Raw genomic sequence first — 22,118 nt, 5'->3', positions numbered from 1 at the left:
CTCACACCATTTTGTTCTGGCGTGTAGGCAATTGTTAGTTGATGCTGTATGCCATATTTTTCAGGAACTCAAAAAAACTCTGCTAAAAGTCTGTTGTCATACTCTCTGCCATTGCCGGATCTCAAGACTTTTAATTTCAGACCCGTCTGAGTCTTCACCAGGTTCTTGTATTCCACAATTTTATTGACAACTTCACTTTTAGGTTTCATGAAATTTACATGTGTCATCCTTGTGGCATCATCAATAAATGTTATAAAATACCTGTAGCCACTCATTGATTCTATCTCCATCGGACCACATACATCAGTATGCACTAGGGCTAGTGGTATTTCCGCTCTACTAATAGACATAGGAAATGAGGTGCGAGTCTGCTTTCCTTTTATACAACTCTCACACACAGGTCTCTAGTATTACTCGCAGTGATTCCAGTTGCCATTCCATTGAGTAGTTTGTGGATGTTGTCATATCCAAGATGATCTAGGCACCTCTGCCACAGTTCTATTGACTGGTTTGAATCAGAGGCCACAAATGCAGAACACTACTCGGTGTCTAGAACATCCAGTTGGTTGCACCAGGTTGCTGAAGCAATTACAGTCCCTTTCTTATTTTGCACCATACATTTGCCTTTTGCAAACTGGACTCTGTAACACTTTTTCTCCAGGACGCTTATAGCAATGAGATTGCTTCCCAACTCTGGCACGAACAAGACGTCTCTGATGTCCATAATAACTGTTTCACCTTTAATTCTTAGACGCACTGTGATTTTCCCAAATTTTGAAGCAGAAAGGGTATACATGCTGTCAGTGAATTGAACAGAGACAGACCACAGAGTGATCCACTGTCTAGCAACTTGATCCGTTATGGAGTTAAATGGAGTGGAGCTCAGGAAACAGGATTAAAGCACAGGAGATTCAGACTGGAAACAGGAGCAGGATGGAACCTGTGAAAATTGGTCAGCTTTATTACTTAGGTTGAAGAACTGTAGCTGCTGATTGTTTATAGCTTAATGAGCAGACAGGAAGAATACTGACTAGCCCAGATAGAAGGAGGGTGCTTGAGAACCGGATCACTGGAGCAAGAATGATTTTCAGGTGCACTCTGTAGCCAGAAGCTGATAAGAAGTGATGTTGCACTGACAACCTGCAGAGGCTCTGGACACTGGCTTTATAAGGTATAACAACAGTGGATTTGATGGCAGTGTCATGAGACCTGAGTCTGCTTCTGGATTGGCTCGAGACCAGTCAGGTGATGTTGTCCAATATGGCGGCACCTACAGGCCAACAGGAGACAGGAGAAGAATGCCAGGATCATGAGCAGCAAGAGGAGTTCCCGAAAAGCTCTGAGATGCGCTCTGAGATGGTATGGGGTAAGAGCCAGGGTGCTAGAAACTGGGTTTGTGACATACATAATAAAAAGCAAATAAAATAAATCCAATAGTATTCAAGTGGGTAAATAAATTACTCCTGCCAAAATAGAACTAGTCATTGCCATATAACAACCCAGTCTTAAAATATAAATTCCCAGGATTTGAAAGAGTGGTTACTGTCAAGGATTGCGTTCTCATGCTATCATATAAATGTAACTCAGCTGTGATGATATGCCAAAGCATTTTTACCCCTCTTGAATTTTTTTGTGTGTAGTGCCATCAGTCTGAGCCATTTTATTTTCAATCTTATAATTTTGGCAAACAGTAGGTGCACTTGTGTCTGTGACTGGGCTTCAAAGGTTGGCTATCCCTAGATTACCATTACTAAAATGCCAAGATTTACAAAAGAGTTAATGATAAAACTGTGCACGCTTTCACCCGGTTGGCAGATTGACAGTCAATAGGTCGACATGCATTTGGTCAACATGGTTAAAAGGTCAACACTGACAAAAGTTCAACATGGCAAAGGTCGACATCGGAAACGGCCAATATGATTTTTTCATTTTGTTTATAATTTGTGGAACTTTTTCATACTTTACGATCCATGTGGACTGCGATTGGGAATAGTAACCTGCACGAAGCATGGTGAGCGAAGCAAACCATGTAAGGGGACACAGTGCACCAATTGGGGGTTCCCGCTGAATTAACAGCGTAAACGACACCAAAAAAGTAAAAAAACTCAAGCGACCTTTAGTCCATGTCTACCTTTTTTCCTGTGTCGACCTAGTACATGTCGACCAATAGTGGTCGTCCTAGTGGTTGGTACTTTATCACCATTAAATTTATCACTTTTCAAGGCTTAGTAAGTCCTCCCCTGTATACAGTATATAATATGTACAATATACTGTACTTTTACAAAGCTGTGTGCACTGAGAGAGATGGACAGTAATGCGCCTCCACCACTAAGGAAATATGGCAGCACTTGACCATGCATCAGGACACTTAGGCAAAGCTGCGGATCCCACTCTACCCCTCTGAAAGCAGCAGAGATCGGGCTATACTCACCAGGGTGTGAATGTCAAAAAAGGCCAGTACCGGGCACCCAATACAGAGAGTCATCAAGATGACTGACCCACCGCAACTGTAAAAGTCTACTTGCTGAATCAGGGCATCAGCCCTGTGTCCTCTGACTATATGGAGAGGCTGAAGGGCATGTCACTCTTGGTGTTGGATGAGAGCAACAGGAAATGGATGCAGAGACAACAGCCTTTTGTCCATATCTGCAATAAGAGAGAGAGAATATGTGGTGTAGAAAGAGGTATCCGGACTCCAGGTCGTCAGCACAAAGGTCGACACACCTTAGGTCGACGCCAATTGGTCGACACACCTTAGGTTGACCTTGACAAAAGGTCGACATGGACAAAAGGTCGACAGGAACAAGGTCGACATGGAAAAATGTCGACATGAGTTTTTCACGATTTTTTTTCTTTTTTTGAACCTTTTCATACTTAACAATCCACGTGGACTACGATTGGAACGGTAAAGTGTGCCGAGCGAAGCGGTAGCGGAGCGAAGGCACCATGCCCGAAGCATGGCGAGCGAAGCGGTGCACTAATTGGGGTTCCCGGTCACTCTACGAAGAAAACGACACCAAAAAAACATAAAAAACTCATGTCGACCTTTTTCCATGTCGACCTTGTTCCTGTCGACCTTTTGTCCATGTCGACCTTTTTTCCATGTCGACCTAAGGTGTGTCGACCAATTGGCGTCGACCTAAGGTGTGTCGACCTTTGTGCTGTCGACCCTCAGTCCCAGACCCGTAGAAAGATATCTTGATAGGTTGGTAAACATTGTGCGATAGACAGGATAGAGAGAGAGAGAGAGCCAGGGAAAGGGGGGAAGATGATTGAGGGGAAGGGGAGGGAGAGAGATACGGGGATAAGGGGGGAGGGAGACAGAATAAGAAAGATACAGACAGGGGAAAATTAGAAGAGAGATGGGATGGTGGGTGGGATGGAGGAAAATATGGCATTACTGCATTATACATGACTGGGCCATGAAAGTCCCATTTTTAATGCATTATATGTGCTTGCAACTCAATACACAGTACTAGTGTTATTATTGTATATTGGTAAGGCGCTTCCGTATTTTACAGCAGCTGATATTAGTAAAACAAATCAAAAATAAAAGTTCTAAATGAAAACAAGTGTAATATCTATTGGGAATTGAGCAATGCTGAGACGAGGTGTGAGTATGGCTGAATGTGGAAAGTAGGACAGTTGTCAGGTTGTATCAATGATTGTAGAAGGAGGGTAAGCTCTCATAAATAGCTGGGTTTTCAGAGAGTATTTACAGATTTAAATGCTGGGAGAGATTGATAAGATGTTCTAAAGGATTCCAAAAGTGGATTGCCTACGTCATGCCAGGCATCTTGCGCTATATGGCGATAAAGGATATGAAGACACATTTATATACAATAGATCAATCCTGGTCTGAGAAAACTAGTTTTTTTTTCTTCTCACAAATACTAAAATTTGTAGATTTTTGACATTTTAAAATCTGGATCAATAAAAAAACGACATGAGATAAAAATGTAAAATTCATGATTTGCAGTCAGCTATGATCATTTAGTATACAAAATCCAATATACTGTACAGTAATTGAGAACACAAAGGTAAAAAAAAAATGGATTTGTTGATGTGGAATGTCCCATGTATCAATTTAACATGTTAAATATGCACTTATATAGAATCAATATTTTCATTCATTCATTCATGATTAGAAATGACAATAATAATAAATTGTTAGTGTGCCTGGGTGGTCTTCAGGTTGCCGGCTGTCGGGATCCCGGCGCACAGTATACTGGTGCCGGAATCCCGACAGCTGGCATACCGTCACTTTTTCTCCCTCTTGGGGGTCCACGACCCCCCTGGAGGGAGAATAAATAGTGTGGCATGCGTGGCGCGCCACCATGCCCGCAGCGAGCCCGCAAGGGGCTCATTTGCGCTCACCACACTGTCGGTATGCTGGCCGCTGACATACCATACTACGCCCGTGTGCCTAGTTCCTTAGCCGCTTTCTGCCTAAAATGTTTTCTGTAATGTCAATTGTTCAACAGATTATTGTGGAAGCATGATTATTCAAGATGAAGATGCACCAATTGGTCTGACCCTTGATGATACCAAACCAGATGGCACAGTGCCTGCTATTATGGGGTATAATGTTTTCCAACGTTTGATAAATATACATTGGTTTTATAGTTTGATAACAGTTTTTACTATGTAATAGCATATGTATAGTGATAAACCTGTTCATTCTTGGCTACTGTTCCTTTGTGAATTACATATAACTTACATATGCCTCAAGGCACCCTAGCAGTCCAGGTGTAAGGATATCAATGCTTAAGCACAGGTGGCTTTACTCAGTCAATTTAATTTAACTTGGGCTGAAGTATGAATATCCTGAACACTTTAAGGATGCCTTGTTCAGATCTGATCGTAGATGTGCTAAATTTAGCACATCTACGATCAGTTTCTCGGACATGCGGGGGGACGCCCAGGACAGGGTTAGTCCGCCCCGCATGTCTGGTTCTGCCCCCCCCCCTTCCGCACGAGTGAAAAAGCATTGCACAGCAGCGATGCTTTTGCACCTGGCGAGTAGCTCCCTGCCTGCGCAGCTCCTGCGCGTTAGCATGGAGCTACCCGCTATGTTGCAGTAGCTGCATGTGACGTCACGCAGCCGCCGTGGCCCGCCCCTGCAACGGTCTGGACACGCCTGCGTTGTCCAGACCACGACCCACCAACTGCATTCTAACGCCCCCACCCGCCCTGCGACTGCCTCTGCCTATCAATCAGGCAGAGACTATTGCAGCCCTGAGATGCTTTTAGCATCTCACTGGGCTCCTGGGGTGTGCGCGCGCGCACCCCACAAAGTAATTCAGACTGCAATCGCATTCAGACTTCGATCGCTGCCGCTGCAGCGATCCAGTCTGAATTGCCCCCCGAGTTGGAAATCACTGATATAGTTACTGATACGGCTTGCAGGACCCAAATCACACCTAGTTGAATTATCTCCAGTATGTGTCAATAAATAAATAGGATAAATATTTGCTTGTGCTCAGTGACACATATTGGGGTTTATTCAATTAGGTGCGAGTTGGGTCCTGTGAGCCGTTTTCACTGTGAACTCACTCTTCAAATTAAATTTCCAATTCAATTCCAAACTTGCATTGCTTTTTCAGAGAAAAGTTGCATTTTTGTGTGCACACCCCTGAACAGGTGATAAGGTTGGGACAATCAGTCTTTACAGGTAAAATGTTTGGACACGGGCCTAATTCAGCATGGATCATAGATGTGCAAAAAATCGTACGTCTACGATCCATTACACTGACATGCGGGGAGCGCCCGGCACAGGGCTAGTCCACCCCGCATGCCGATTCCAATAAAGACGTCAGTTTTTAGGAGAATTTCTCTAAAAACCTCAATAATGGCCTAACTCTTGGAGGTGTTGTTTTGATGGAAAGGGGTTTTTAAACTTGCATATGGATCTATACGGATCCGATATGTGTTACTGGCAGACGGGATGCCGGCTGTCAGTATACCGACTGCGGCATCCCGCCTGCTGGAATCCCAGCAGCAAGGCAGCTAGTCCGCTCACTTCGCTCGCCACAGGTTCTATTCCCACTCGGTTGGTGGCATAGACCCACCAGCCGAGTAGGAGAACAGGGCGGCGGCTGGGATTTCCTCTGTCGGCATTTGACCGGGTGTCAGGATTCTGGCATTTTAACTGCATCCCACAGATACAAACCCAAAATGCTGACCAATTAATAAAAAGTGCAAATATACTTTTGACAACTTTTAAAGACCTCCAGTACTTTCTTTATGGCACTAACAGCCCTTAAAATAGTCCTCTAATCTCAGTTACCAGGATGGTTTTCCCAATCTCAGATCGCATTTGTAGAAAAGTCGTGCAACCTCACCATGAGTCCCGCAAATTGCCATTTATTGAATGTTGTATTTCTCGGGTGCACGCACAAAACTCACTTTTTTAATTGACACCATTATTTTATTAAATTCATACATAAAGAAATATTCTAATTAATAGTTTAATTTTTATTTTATTTTAGGGAGATAGAATTAAAATGTCTTATTAAAAATCAGAAAATAAAAAATATGATGTATCTTTTATTTTTATTACTTTAGATTCATTCTTGCTCGCAAATCAAGAAGACTAGTCCATCTCACAAAAGATGAAAGGTAAAAGTTTTTATTTTGTTGGGATTTTTGAAAACACAATGGGCCTGCCTCAGACGCCGCTACAAAGCCCTGTCTTAACATGCTGCAATACCGCTTGGTGTGTTTTTAGAAACTTGACATGGAAAAAAGCTGCAGCCGCTGCACTGTAGCACTTCGTATGCAAATTCACACTCAGTCACACACAAATATACAAGTGTCACATATCAAATTAATCAGTGCAGTCTCCCGGTGCATCCTATGTGCATCTGACTCTTGCAGAGATGCATGGTACCTGGCGCTGCGAGAGGGGTTGTTTGGAGAGACTGCAATAATACTGTATGAGAACAAATCTATATGATGTCATGCAGCAGCGTCTCCGTTGGTCACGGGCCATGCCATGTCTGAGCTGCCCGGCAGAGCCCATCATTGCCTCAGCCAGAAGTTAGTACTGGCAGTACTGTATCAATGTATCGTTCTGTGTGTACGAATGGACTGCAGACCACCCATACACTTGCTGCAGAGGCCGCCAGTGGCACACACCACAACTGGTAAACAGATGTAAATGCCCGCCCAGTTGTGACATCAGGCTTAGCACATTGGGCCAACGATTGGTAAGTGTGTATGCACTTACCGATCGTGAGATAATTCAGCAGATCAGCAAGATGGCCGATCCATCAGCCTTGTGTGTTCCCAGTTTAGCCCACCTAGTTAAGATAATAGAACAATCCACATGAAACACTGATACCACAAATTATTAACTAAACTAATATAAAGTCTCCATAATGTTCCTATACTTATCCAATCTTGTATAGTAAACAGCCATGTGTGTATATCCAGCCTCTCTGAGGAAGTGAAGGAATTTGTGTCTTTGAGTCCATGGGGTTGATGTGTGTAGAACCAGCCAGCAATGGGAGGGCTCTGTCTCTGTGGTCTTACTTTTATGAACTTTTAGGAACTTTTACAGGTAGAAAAGGACACAGAAAGTAATAACATTGTTGATAGAAGAGAATTTCTCTTGTGTTGCTTATGGGATTATGAAACTTTCCGTGTGAGTGTGGAAAAAGGGCTTCCTAGGGTATGTCATCATTGTGTTGACATTCAGAATGAAGATACCAGAATGTCGACATTGACAAAATGTTGACATTCGAAAAGTTGACATGGACATAATGAAAAGATTGTGAATGTCAGTCACTGTGTGTTAGGTTTAGGGATAGGGTAAAGCTGTAGTTAGGTTTAGGTTAGGGCTAGGGTTAGGCTGCAGCTAGTTTATGGTAGGATTAGGGCTTAAATACTGTTAATATGGTATGTCGACATGCTCAACAGGAACATTTCACATGTCAACAAAATGGGCCTGATTCAGATGAGGTTGGAGTTGCTATCACTGCTGCTTACATGGAAGCCACAGCCCTAATAAATTAATGCAGCTTTAGTGATCCTAGGACTTCTAGGATCATCTGCAACACCATTGACCAGCTGCATGACCCATAGGGTCACGCAAGTTGTCCCCAACAGATGAAACAAAGAGGACAGGAAATCTCAGACTTCCGACGAAGATCCTGGTCTCATAACTCCTCCTAAAATGGCAGTGAAACGCCTCCATTTTGGGAAATGGATGCCATCGCCACTCCACTTCTTACCCTCAAACAGCAGCAGACTGTCAATTAGTGAAAGTTTGCTGATGATCTGCGTCCAACATCATAGACCCATACTGTGCATGTGCATTGGTACTTTGTGGCGTACACTGGACCTCCAACCACATCTGAATTAGGCCCATTGTCCATGGCAATATTCTAAATGTCAGCATTTAGACAATGTCAACATTTTGGTATCGACATTTCATACCACATAATCTCCTGGTCTCTTTGTGTTTGTCACGGTTTTTGGTACTTGTGGAACCGAACGAGCTCTACTAACTAGTTGGCTGGAGTCCCGAGGACGGAATAGTGCTGGCTTGATATATGACCTGCTCATACAGGCGTGGCAGGTTCGGCTAAGGTCTATGGCTGGCCACAGGGGTTTGTACAACTACGGGGAACTACTGTAAAACACTGGGGATACCAGTGAAATGATAGTTGAGTGACACTTGTGGTAGGAGTTCATAGATGGAAGCTGGGATTGAACCAGCAGTTCAGAATAGCTGGATAGCTGGAAACTGGGATTGAACCAGCAGTACAGGATAGCTGGAAGCTGGGATTGAACCAGCAGTATATGATAGCTGGAAGCTGGAATTGAACCAGCAGTTAAGGATAACTGGATAGCTGGAAGCTGGGATTGAACCAGCAGTACAGGATAGCTGGAAACTGGGATTGAACCAGCAGTGCAGGATAGCTGGATAGCTAGAAGCTGGGATTGAACCAGCAGTTCAGGATAGCTGGAATCTGGGATTGAACCAGCAGTGCAGGATAACTGGATAGGATACTCAGTGATGCAGGCTTGCAGATATACTGGAGATTGTATTGACCAGCAGTGCAGGTTTGCAAGTATACTGGAGATAGGATAACCAGCAGTGCAGCTTTGCAGATATCCTGGAGATGAGATATCCAGCGATGCAGGTTTGCAAACATCCTGGAGATGAGATAACCAAAGATGCAGGCTTGCAGATATCCTGGAGATCGGAGTCAGGAAGTGCGGAAGTTGGGAATGCACTGTCTCTTTAAGCAGGAGATTGCTGGAGCTCTCTACAGGCTTGACGACAGCAAAGCACTGACATCTTCCCAGTGCTTGGAGTTGGAATATATATTCCCCTTGTTATCTGGTGATAGGCTGAAGGGATCACATGTCAGGGAAACACTACCTGGTTGGAGAGTTCACTGCAGAGTGGACTGAGGCCTAGCAGGCCGGGAAGGAGCCGAAGCCTAACTATCCTGAAATGGATGCAGTGACTGACAGTGCGGGATGCCAGATGGACCAGCGAGTGGTGGACAGTGCTTTGGACTGCGCCACAGGTAGGTCAAAGTGCAACTGGGAAGCGCTGTAAACCTCTGTTTTGTGACAGTACCCCCTCTTTTAGGAGCGGCCACTGGATGCTTCTTTGGCTTTTGCGGAAACCTGGAATGGAATCTTTTAACAAGAAGAAGAGCATAGACATCCTTCCCGAAAATCCAAGATCTCTCCTCAGGTCCATATCCTCTCCAGTCAATGAGGTACTAAATACGTCTGTAGCAGATTCGGGAGTCCAGGATCTTTTCAATTTCGAACTCGACACCACGTTGAGTGTGCACCTTAGGACCAGAGGGAGTTTGAGACTGAAACCGATTCAGGATCAGAGGCTTGAGTAGGGAGACATGGAAGGAGTTTGAAATGCAGAGATAAGGAGGAAGTTTGAGCTGAAAGGCGACAGGGTTGATTACCTTCTGAATGGTGAATGGACCAATGTACCGGGGTGCAAATTTCATAGGTGGTACTCGAAGACGAAGGTTTCGTGTGGAGAGCCACACTCTGTCACCAGCTGGAAGATGAGGAACAACTTTTCTCTTCTGATCCGCAAATAGTTTGTATCGCTTGGAAGACTTTTTTAATGCAGAATGGACTGATTTTCAAATTGAGGAAAAGTCTTTAAGCGCAGCTTGAGCTGCTGGTACGTCCAGAGGCGGTATGGACTGGAATTCTGGGACCCATGGATGTTGCCCAAAAACGGTGAAGAAGGGTGTTGAATCCGAAGAGGAATGATAAGTATTATTGTGAGAGAATTCGGCCCAGGGGAGTAAATCGACCCAGTTATCTTGAGAGGATGAAAGAAACATGCAGAGGAATCTCTCTAAATATTGGTTAACTCGCTCAGTCTGTCCATTACTCTGGGGATGGTAAGCTGTGGAGAACTTCAACTTGATTTGAAGAGAAGAGCAAAGAGATTTCCAGAACTTTGCAACGAATTGGACTCCATATCCGAAACTATTTCTCTTGGTAATCCATGAAGACTGGAGATCTCAGAGATAAACAACTTGGAGAGTTGAGGAACAGATGGCAGACCAGAAAGCAGGATAAAATGCGCCATTTTGTAGAAGTGGTCGAAAATGACCCAGGCGGTGTTCTTTCCCTGTGATAGAGGAAGATCAGTGACGAAGTCCATTGATATTTTCGTCCATGGACGAACTGGAATGGATAATGGGTGTAATGGACCCACAGGTGCTTGACGGGACGACTTATGCTGGGTGCATCTAACACAGGAGACAATGAAAGCTTGAGTGTCTTGTTGCATGGTGGACCACCAAAAGGATCTTCTCAGGAATTTCAAAGTTTTTTGAGTCCCTACATGACCTGAGAAGAGAGAGAAGTGTGACCATTGTAGAAGTTGCTTGCGAAGATTGGGAGCAAAGAAAGTCTTACAAGGATGAGGAGTAGAGTTCATTTTGGTTGAAGCAAAAACTGGCGGATTGAGGATGGTACAAGGTTCTTCCAGGAAAAGTTCCTCTTCAGGGCAGAGGGAACGGGAGAGAGCATCCGCCTTCCCATTCTGGGAGCCAGGATGTTAGGTGAGCTTGAAATTGAAGTGAGAAAAGAATTGATACCACTGTGCCTGGTGAGGAGAGCAGCATTGAAGACTCTTGAGGAACAGAAGATTCCGATCTGTAAAAACGGTAATTGAGAATTGAGCTCCTTCTAAGAGGTATCGCCACTCTTCAAAAGCAAGTTTAATTGCCAATAATTCCTTTTCCCCAATAGGATAATTCTTCTCAGTGGAAGAGAATTTTCTTAAAAAATAGGCACAAGGATGAATTTTCTTATCAGAGAATCGCTGAGAAAGAACTGCTTCCGCGCCCTCAGAAGAAGCGTCGACTTCCAGGATGAATGGCCGAGTAATATCTGGTTGCCGAAGCACAGGGGCTGAAGTGAATGCTTCTTTCAATAAAAAAAAGTTTGTTTTGCTTCGGGAGGCCAAACAGTTAGGTTGGCATTTTTGCTAGTGAGAACTGTGATAGGAGCCACCAAAGTTGAGAAGCCACGAATACATTTTCTATTATAATTGGCAAACCCTAGGAAGTGTTGAGTTGCCTTGAGAGTTGAAGGTTCGTTCCAAGAGAGAATGGCCTTGACATTTTTTGGATCCATGCGCAGATAAGAACCGGAAATAATGTAACCCAAGAATGCAATGGATGGCACATCAAAGATGCACTTCTCAAGTTTGCAGAACAATTTATGCTTCCTCAATCTTCTGAGCTCTTCTTGGACCTGCTGACTATGAGTTTGTAGGTCACGGGAGAAGATTAAAATGTCCTCTAAATATACCACAACGGATTGGTACATTAAATCTAGGAAGATTTCGTTGACGAAGTGCTTGAACACTGCTGGTGCATTACTGAGACAGAATGGCATTACCAAATACTCGTAATGCCCAACGCGGGTGTCAAATGCGGTCTTCCATTCATCGCTGGCATGTATACAAATTTAAATTATGTGGCCCTCTTGGATCCAGTTTTGAAAAAATTGTAGCTCTTTTAACCTGATCGAAAAGTTCAGTAATTAAGGGTAGCGGGTTGCAATTCTTGACTGTAATGTCATTTAACCCCCTGTAATTGATACAAGAAGAAACCTGCTCCTGCAGGCAAAGATGAGGGACGTATGAAGCCTTTCTCAAGGTTCTCCTTGATGTACTCAGACATAGCAGCTGTTTCGGGAATGGACAAAGGATAAGTTCTTCTGGGTGGAGTTTTGCCAGATATAAGGTTAATGCGGCAGTCCCATTCTCTATGCAGTGGTAACTTGTCTGCTCCTCCCTTACTAAAGACATCAGCAAATGGGTGGTATTGCTCAGGGAGATTATCAAGAATAGGAACCTCCGCTTCATGAGCTGGAATGACCTTGCGAAGACACTTGTCATGACACTTAGAACCCCAAGGAAGAATTTGCATGGAAGTCCAGTCCAATTAAGGATTATGCTGCTGGAGCCAAGGAAGTCAGAGAACAAGAGTATGAGTTGCTCTAGAGATAACTAAGAATGAGAGAATCTCAGAATGTAACACCCCCACCTGGAGGGTTAAATTGCAAGTCTCTTGGAGAATAGTCCCATGAGGTATAGGACTACCATCTACTGCTGTTAGAGTGATGGCTTCAGAAAGCTTCCTAGTAGGTATCTGATGTTTGCACACCAGGTCAGCCAAAATTAAATTTTCTGCAGCGCCGGAAACTAGTAGAGCAGGAAAAGTTTCAGAACCAGTGGGAAGCTGCAGAGAAACATAGATAATGGAATCCTTCTTGCTTGGAGAGGTTTTTACGCTTCCTAGCTTCGACCCTCCTCCAGAGACTAGGAACGTCCGTTTCCTGGATGTTTGGAACAGGTTGTCAGTTGGTGATCACTTTCTCCACAGTACATACAGAGATTCATCTGATGACGACATTGTTTCTCTTTTGCGGACAACTTGGAGCGATTTATCTGCACAGGATCAACATCAGAAGAAGGAGAAGGAAGGCGAGGAGGTGGACGCGGCTTAACTCAGTCGAGACGAGATTTTTCATGACTCCTTTCTCTCAGGCCAAAATCGATTTTATTACATAAAGACATAAGATCTTTGAGAGTAGAAGGCATAGCTCTAGAAGCTAGCTCATCTTTTAGTTTTTCAGAGAGGCCACGCCAGTATGCTGCTGTCAAGGCTTCCTCGTTCCATTGGAGTTCAGATGCCAGAGTTTGAAAGTCAATTATGTACGGTCCGACTGTCCTAGAGCTTTGGGGGATTCTCATGACGTCCATGCTCGTCAAAGATTCTGCATAAAGACTGTAGAAACCTTGAGTAGTCACTGAGAATGGGATCTTATCTCTCCCATAGAGGAGATACCCACTCAAGGGCTTTTCTGGACAGGAGAGAAATGATGAATGCCACCTTAGACTTGGAGGAGGGTACATTTTCAGGAAGGAGCGTAAAATGCACATCACAGAGATTTAGAAATCCCATACCTAGCTTGGCATTTCCATCGAATTTCTCTGGCGTAGGGAGGTGGGTAGCCTTGGAAGATGCAGAAGGACCTTGGTAATCTTCACGAGCAGTAGATTGAGACGAGGGTGTAGCTAAAGATGCTTAAAACCTGACTTGCCACGCAGCGAGGTCCTGTATGACCTGCTAATACAGGTGCGACAGGTTCGGCTAAAGTCTATGGCTGGCCACAGGTGTTTGTACAACTACGGGGAACTAGAACACTGGGGATACCAGTGCAATGATAGTTGAGTGACACTTGTGGTAGGAGTTGATAGCTGGAAGCTGGGATTGAACCAGCAGTTTAGAATAGTTGGAAGCTGGGATTGAACCAGCAGTACAGGATAGCTGGATAGCTGGAAGCTGGGATTTAACTAGCAGTACAGGATAGCTGGAAGCTGGGATTGAACCAGCAGTACAGGATAGCTGGAAGCTGGGATTGAACCAGCAGTACAGGATAGTTGGATAGCTGGAAGCTGGGATTGAACCAGCAGTTCAGGATAGCTGGATAGGATACTCAGTGATGCAGGCTTGCAGATATACTGGAGATTGTATTGATCAGCAGTGCAGGTTTGCAGGTATACTGGTGATAGGATAACCAGCGGTGCAGGCTTGCAGATATCCTGGAGATGAGATAACCAGCGGTGCAGGTTTGCAGATATCCTGGAGATGAGATATCCAGCGATGCAGGTTTGCATTAGAGATGAGCGGGTTCGGGTTTTACACGGATTTACTCGGTTCTCAAAACGGCATCTTATTGGCTCACGGATGTCTCGTGTTTTGGATAGCCAATGAGATGCAGTTTTGAGAACTGAGTAAATCCGAGTAAAACTCAAACCCGCTCATCTCTAGTTTGCAGATATCGTGAAGATGAGATGATCACCGATGCAGGTTTGCAGATATCCTGGAGATAGGAGTCAGGAAGTACGGAAGTTGGTAATGCACTGTCTCTTTAAGCAGGAGATTGCAGGATCTCTCTACAGCAGGCATTCCCAACGGCACACTAACAGTGCAGGTTTTAGTGATATCCAGGCTGCAGCACAGATGGTTAAATCAAAATAACTGAGCTACTAATTAAGTCACCCGTGCTGAAGCCTGGATATCACTAAAATCTGCACTGTTAGTGTGCCATGAGGACCGTGGTTGGGAATGCCTGCTCTGCAGGCTTGAGAAAACAAAGCACTGACAGTTTCCAAGTGCTCGGAGCTGGAACATATACCCCTTGCTCTCTGGTGATAGGCTGAAGGGATCACATGTGAGGGAAACACTACCTGGTTGGAGAGTTCTCTGCAGAGTCAGCTGATCAGGAAGTAATATGCAGTACTGCAGGCTAGGCTTCAGAGTGGATTGAGGCCTAGCAGGCCGGGAAGGAGCTGAAGCTTAACTATCCTGAAATGGATGCTGTGACTGACAGCGCGGGACGCCGGATGGAACAGCGAATGGTGGACAGCGCTTTGGTCTGCGCCGCAGGTAGGTCAAAATGCGACTGGGAAGCGCTGTAAACCTCCATTTTGTGACAGTGTTCTGCTATGTGTTTTAATTTAAATCAGAAATACTATTTTTTAATTACTAAAGGCCAGGTGGCTACTGTGCATGTCTTTGAACAAGACAACATATCTGTGCTTCAATCTGATTATGTGTAAACAACCAAATACAGGGGATGAGAGCGTCTACTGTAACACAAGCACAGTTCTTATTTGCAGATTTTTCAGTGTTAGCTCGAATAAGCTTTATCCCCTTAGTTTTTTCCAGTACCACCTCTATGGTGAAAAGACTCACATATACCATACCACTCCATTTCTCCCCTGACCTCTTCATTTCTCCATCAGCCTATGTGACCAAAAGTCTCGGCTATTTCCAGATGGATATCTCAGTGACTGCTAACTAAAGCCCACCTTGTCCAAAATACAGCTTACTTTCCCTTCTGTCAGAGTCGCATTGAAATCCCACTCATCCTCTCCCCCTCAACAACACTATGGTTTCCTCAGTCTGTGAAGCTTACTGCCTTAGTGTTAACTTTAATTGTGTCTCGCTGCCTTAGCATTAACTCTCTGCTTTACATGCCTCACATCCACTCTCATAATGCTGGAGCCTTTATCTTGTATAACCTAATTATTAGCAAATAATAGAATTTTCTATTTTCTTATCCAAGATGCAACAAAAACGATCTGTTCTCTCTCTCATCATCTTCTGTCCTGCCTATTGTAATATTCTCCTATCACGTATTCCCAAACCCATCTTTCCCTGTTTTTCTCTCTCTTAAATGCCATGTTAAGGCTGATCTTCCTCTGTCTATGCTGAAAATCCTTTTATGTGCACTACATTCCATCCAGATTTCAATGTAATTAACTCATCCTTGCCTGCAAAGCCTAAACAAGACTACTCTTCATTTGTGCTTCTCCTCCTGCCTGATAATCACCTTCAAGATTTCTCCCATGCAACTAACCAACTGTGTAATTCCCTTCTACTTCTATTCAATCTCTCCCCTTGCATCCAAATCTCTCTTAATGCTCTCTGGAAACCCATGTCTTTACTAGAGCTTACCCTACTCCCATATGGTATTTCTGTACTACTATCCCAATCTCCACTAAAGTATAAGTCACTTGTCAGTTACATGTTATATATGGCTTTAGTGAGATTGGCTCTCTTGTCTTCTGCTTAATTGTTTCTTACTTAACTATTGGTATAGATAATATGTTTAAATTGTTCTTCCTGATTGTACAGCATTGTAGACTATGTAGGCCAGGCATGTCAAACTGGCGGCCCGCAGGGTGCATGTGGCCCTTACCGCTGATTTTTGCGGCCCGCTGGCTGCGCACAGGGACGACCCCCAGCCTCTGTATGTCAGTCTTAGTTCTGCCCTTTTCCCACAAGATTACAAGTTATCCATATATTTATTTCCATATTTTATGTATGCGCTCTTATCCATACTGTCTAGTGCCCCTGTACTGAAATGCTTTTATTCGCTCCAAACAATCAACAGAGTTCAGAACAAGTAAGATTAGATGATTTTTGGTAAAAACTTCATACACAAGTGCTGAAATGAATGGGACCATTAATTTCAATGTTGTTTCCACAAGTGCCTCATTAACCCTGTTAGAATGATTTGGTGCATCGAAATGAATGTGAAAATCTTTATGCACCTATGGAGGTTTCCATTTCTAGCCAAATGAGCATGTGGATGTGTCAGATTACATTTTGTTTTTTTATTTTGTTTCTAAACAATCAGTAGTGGTAGACATTGTTTTCACCATATATTACAGAGATCGTACAAGAAACTCTGTTGGGAGGGGAGGTTGTGACTTTGAGCGATATTTCAGCTATGGCAGGAAGATCAGCTTTTGCCAGTTCCCCCCAAAAAAAAATATATTTTCATTTGAAATGCAGCGTATTTGCATTTTAATTACTTGCGCTTGACGTTTTAAACACATCCCATGAGACTTTCACATAAAGTAAGTTGGGGCATATTCATTACAATGGGTATTATTATATTCAAAAGGCACTTTAGCGATTTTTTTTTCCATAACACCATCCTGCATACATAATCTTCTCTAGTCTGTATATATTTCTTCAGTTTTGCCTGTTGTCTTACCTTATTTCTGTTCTTATACTTTCAAGTCTTCTCCTGAGTTGCACCAATAATCTGGAGTGCCCTATGTCATCCAAGTAGACTATCCCCTAACCTTTACATTTTTAATAGTGCCTTGAAAATCGATTTGTTAAGAAAAGATTAAATTGCTGAAGTATTAAGGTGTCAGTGGCTTTAACCTAATAAATAAATCCATCATCTACAGATGTGTCCTTATACATCATTGCTGCAGTCATGCCAAAGAACCCCTCTCGGCTTCAGGTCCTGTGAGAACTAGAATTTCACTCTTAATAATGTCAGTAGTTTTAATTTACAACACTTATCAACTACTAGACCCTCCCATCCTTGGTATAGGCTAACTAAATCACTACTCTGTACTTGCACAGAAACTAGCTTGATAGTGTGTTCATATATTTCTATTTAGCAATTAGCACTTGTCAATTACATGTTATATATGACTTTAGTGAGATTGTCTCTCTTGTCTTCTGCTTAATTGTTTCTTACTTAACTATTGTTATTGATAATATGTTTAAATTGTTCTCCCTGATTGTACAGCATTGTGGACTATGTAGGCCAGGCATGTCAAACTGGCGGCCCGTGGGGCGCATTCGGCTCCTACCGCTTACTTTTGCGGCCCATGGGCTGCGCGCAGAATGGCCCCCAGCCTCTGTATGCCAGCCCGGCGCATCGGCCGCAAATCACATACATGTAAGCAGCACGCCAGTTGCTGGGTACCGCTGCAGTGTGTTATAGAATAGTGGCATCCAGCTCGTGTTGTCCCTGGATCTCCCTTGGTCCCACCCTACTTTCTTTGCATCGCCTCCTGCACCGTGTGGAGAGACGTCGTCATGTCATAACGTCTCTGCTCATGCGGAGACAGGGAGTACACAGTGGTGACTTCAGTCTGCAGTGCCTGAAGGGCACTCTTTCCATCTCCACCCTCTCCACACAGCCGACAGGCACTGCAACCTGCTCCAGGCAGACAGTATAGAGCTGCCTCCCCCTGCCCAAATTCTGCATGCAAGAAGAGAGAGCTCAGCAGTATGCAGAGAAGCCATATGAAGAAGGAACCTGCGTCCCTGGAGCAATGAAGATGCCACCAGTCACAGTCAGCCAATTAAAATAAAATTAAGTATAAATGTATATTGATGCTTCTCCTGCATATGTGTATCTTTCACTATGGGGGCATATGTGTATCTGACACTGTGGGGGTATGTGCGTTATCTGGCACTGTGGAGGCATATGTGTATCTGGCACTTTTAGGGGCATATGTGTATCTGGCACTGCACTACTGATTGCATATGTGTATCTGGCACTATTGGTGGCATATGGGTATCTGGCACTGCAATACTGAGGGTATATTTGTATCTGGCCCCCATGTGTGTTTCACACACCCATTTTTGGGCGCACGCGCCTTCGGCGCGCACACACAGTACCACTAAGAAATTTTTCCTACTTGCACCACTGCATTAAAGTAAATGTTTTCTTCACGATACTTGACATCTCTTTGATTATACTTTATTAGTTTTTTTTTAGTTTTTTTTTTAAACCTTTGAAAATTGCATATAAGACTGTTTCTTTTTCTTGAGGCCCACACAAGTCTTAGACTTTGATTATTCGGCCCAGTTGGGATTTTGAGTTTGACATGCCTGATGTAGAAACTAGATTCAACAGCCAATTAACAGATATAGGAATAAAGCCTTACAAAAGTGCTGTAAATGCATAAAAGTTCTATATTTGTAGCATTGTGATGAAGAAACCATGCAGTTATTCTACCAACAGTGATTTTAGTGTACTATCTGTTGTATCATTAGAAAATTATTTATTAGCACTACATTACTGGTAAATAGTTAACAAACATTTCTTTAATTTTGCTCCTAGAAAGCGAAAAATCTGTGAGCTGTATGCTAAAGTATTGGACTCAGAGGATGCTCTACATGTAAGATCGCTTTCTATATTATCTGTCTGTCTATCTATCTATCTATCTATCTATCTATCTATCTATCTATCTATCTTATAATTGAGAACGTCTGTTTGTTTGCTTGTCTGATTGTGATAAACACTGAAACCACTGAACCCAATGTGATACGGTTTTCACCATCATAAGTAATTTCCCAGGCAGGTATTAGGCTAATTAGCCTCACGATCATTAGGTCATTAGGGGGCTGTGGGTGGGGCTCTATGGTAAAGTGTCCCCTGCACTGGTGTCAACAAGTCGGCAGTGCCAAGCACACGCACCTCAATAGCAACAGTTCAAAACATTGCGGCACATGTGTAGTGTGTACCGTGATAGATTTATTTGTAGGTTAGGGTCATTAATTAGTACCGTTTGAAAACAAATTTATACTGTAGCTCTTTAGTCTACATTTATAGATGTTAGCCCAAAGAGCTATAAATTATTTTTTCAACTGGTTTGTTTTTGTTGAGATTTTACAATGCCTAGAAAAAAATCTTCACTTGGTTATGACAGTGCTGCGGGTAAAAGGGTGCGTGTAGATATGTGCCCCTATGCCAAGTTGTACATAGCTATGAGACCGCATCTCCCCTATCCACAGCCATCAGCATTATCAGTGCACACTTGCATGATCTCTGTCCTTGGTGTACAGAGATGCATCTGAAAACAGATGGATCAATGTATATGTACTACTCATTATATTAATATTATCCTTTATTTATATGGTGCCACAAGGGTTCCGCAGCACCCAATTACAGAATACATAAACTAAACAATTAATCAAATGGTAAATAAACTTAGCTACATCAGCAGATGACACCGCAATAAGTATCAGGTGGCAGAAGACCGCAGGATTTGGGGCAGTTGAAGATCATTAAAGTAAGAGAAAGGATAAGGAAAGAGGGCCCTACTCGTGAGAGCTTACATTCTAAAAGGGGAGGGGTAGACAGAAGGGGGTGACACAGACAGGGTACACAGAGAGTGTGGAACAGAGGGTTAGGATGAGATTTGGCTGGGTTTGGTGAAGAAGTGGGTCTTGACAGCCCGTCTGAAGTTTTGTAGAGAGGTGGAGAGTGTGAGGGGGAGAGGTAGGGAATTCCAGAGAAAGGGAGCATCACATGAAAAATCTTGGAGGTAGGAGTGGGAGGAAGTGATCAGTAGGCAGGAGAGTCTTATAAATTATATCTCACAATTGCATCTACTCACCCCATTCCACTCAGCCACAATTATTCATACAATTCTGAATCGATGCGTCCGCTCAGCTATGGAGCATTCAGTCATAAAAGTCACAAGATCAGTGTACAAATCTGCATCAGACACTCTGAGAAGTACTGTGTAAATTACTGGCTAGGAAATTCTCTACCTTACTATCTTCTGCAACTCATTCTCCAATACTGATTATAATGACGCACTCTATGGTGTAGGATGTCCCACATAGAACAAGCTCTGATTTTCTCAACTTATTATTAGAACTTATTGCGTGAAACAGGGCAGAGCTCAGCCTCTATAGCATTGACCTAATGACGCTTCTTCTCTACTAACAGAGCTTATTACTAGTCTGTAGGTGGTGAGGTATGTGAAAGGAGAACCAGAGCAATGCCCAACCATATCTATACATATCAGTCTATCTATACTAAAAATAAAACGGTTCATTTGTATGTATGAGCTTGATAAACCCGATACTTACTGAACAGATTTTGATTGGGTATTCATTGAAATGTTCCTTGAGATACTCCGATTAACATAGGCTATGATTCATCATGCTATCATGTTAACTGGATAATTAGCAAACAAAATCATCAACATATCAAATTGTCTCTGTTGCCTTGCCTCAGAGCAGGTAATGTGGGGGTCACAGACACACATGGGTGATGAAGAGGGGGCAGAGGTACACATAGATAATGGGGCACATTATAATGGGGCACCCACTTTCGATTAGGACATTTTTTATTTATTTTTTTCAAATTCAAATGGTGTTTAAATTATTTACATACTCTTTGTTTCATGTGCATTGCCAGGGATTTCATGCTCTGGGATCCATGCTCATTGCCATGGGTAATGCTCATTGCCAAGGGGACAGCTCTTGCCAAGGGGGTGTATATTTGCTGGCGGGCACTATCCCGCCAGCACTGAAATCCTCTCCCCTTCCTTCCTCGTACTCCACCCGGGGGGGCGCAGAGTTTTGTGGAATGACATGGTTGTACCTTCACGTCATGACAAAACCACGTCATTCCACAAAATTTCTACCCCCAAGTGGGGGAGGAGAAGCAGTGGCATGCCCCGGAAATCTTCCGGGATAGCCAATCTCCCCAGTGCAGCTGGCCCCGGAGAATTTCCGGGCATGCCACTTAAGGGGTTAATACATTTGAGCCTTAGTTCCCTCAGTGCACTGCACCCCACAACACTGGCTGGCACCCCCTTGCCTCCCCTCCCCCATGACAGCACGTGTCTTTGCACACTCTGTTGCTGCACTCGTATAAAATAAAATACATATTTTCCCCTGAATCCACCTATTGATCTTTGAGGTTAAGCGCTTACAATTTCCTATTAGGATATGATTTGGAATGACAATAAACAAAGCACAGGCCAGTCCTTTACTGCCATCAGTGTGGACTTGCACAGCGAGGTCCTCACACATGGTAAGTTATACATGGGTCTCTCCCGCATCGGTAATGCCACCAATATAATCATACTCATAACTGATGACAGTAATAAGACACGTAATGTGACTTATGGTGTGTACACACGGTGAGATATTTTCTTACGATTTTGACTACATAGTCAAAATCGTAAGAAAAGTTATTGCAGATTGCAAGGTGAAAGTCACCTTGCGATCCCGATTCGATGCCGATGCGCGGTCCCGCGCGGTCGGCATCGCAAGCCTAGATAGACTGTGCAGGCAAGTCAATTTTGACTATCTCTATATCGCCAAAATCGCACATAGTCAGTATCACAAGCCCACTCAGTGGGGTATATTTACTAAGGTCCCGATTTTGTCCGAGATGCCGTTTTTTCTTCAAAGTGTCACCTCGGTAATTTACTAAGCAGAAACCACGGCAGTGATGAGGGC

General features: G+C 43.5%; 1 protein-coding gene across 2 annotated transcripts in view; it reads left to right on the top strand.

Moving 5' to 3' along the window:
• The window catches only part of LOC135049281 (amine oxidase [flavin-containing]-like), a 198,747-nt gene that overhangs the window by 159,600 nt on the left and 17,029 nt on the right, over positions 1-22,118 (top strand). For both annotated transcript variants that reach the window (XM_063955625.1, XM_063955626.1), the window contains exons 9-11: positions 4,485-4,581; positions 6,568-6,621; positions 18,976-19,033. In XM_063955625.1, coding sequence (XP_063811695.1) covers positions 4,485-4,581; positions 6,568-6,621; positions 18,976-19,033 — 209 coding nt within the window. The remainder of the gene's footprint in view (positions 1-4,484; positions 4,582-6,567; positions 6,622-18,975; positions 19,034-22,118) is intronic.

The sequence above is a fragment of the Pseudophryne corroboree genome, chromosome 2 (genome assembly GCF_028390025.1).
Source record: "Pseudophryne corroboree isolate aPseCor3 chromosome 2, aPseCor3.hap2, whole genome shotgun sequence".
Classification (NCBI taxonomy): Eukaryota; Metazoa; Chordata; class Amphibia; order Anura; family Myobatrachidae; genus Pseudophryne; species Pseudophryne corroboree.
Note: the sequence above shows the minus strand (reverse complement) of the source record. Positions and strands in the feature narration are given on the sequence as shown.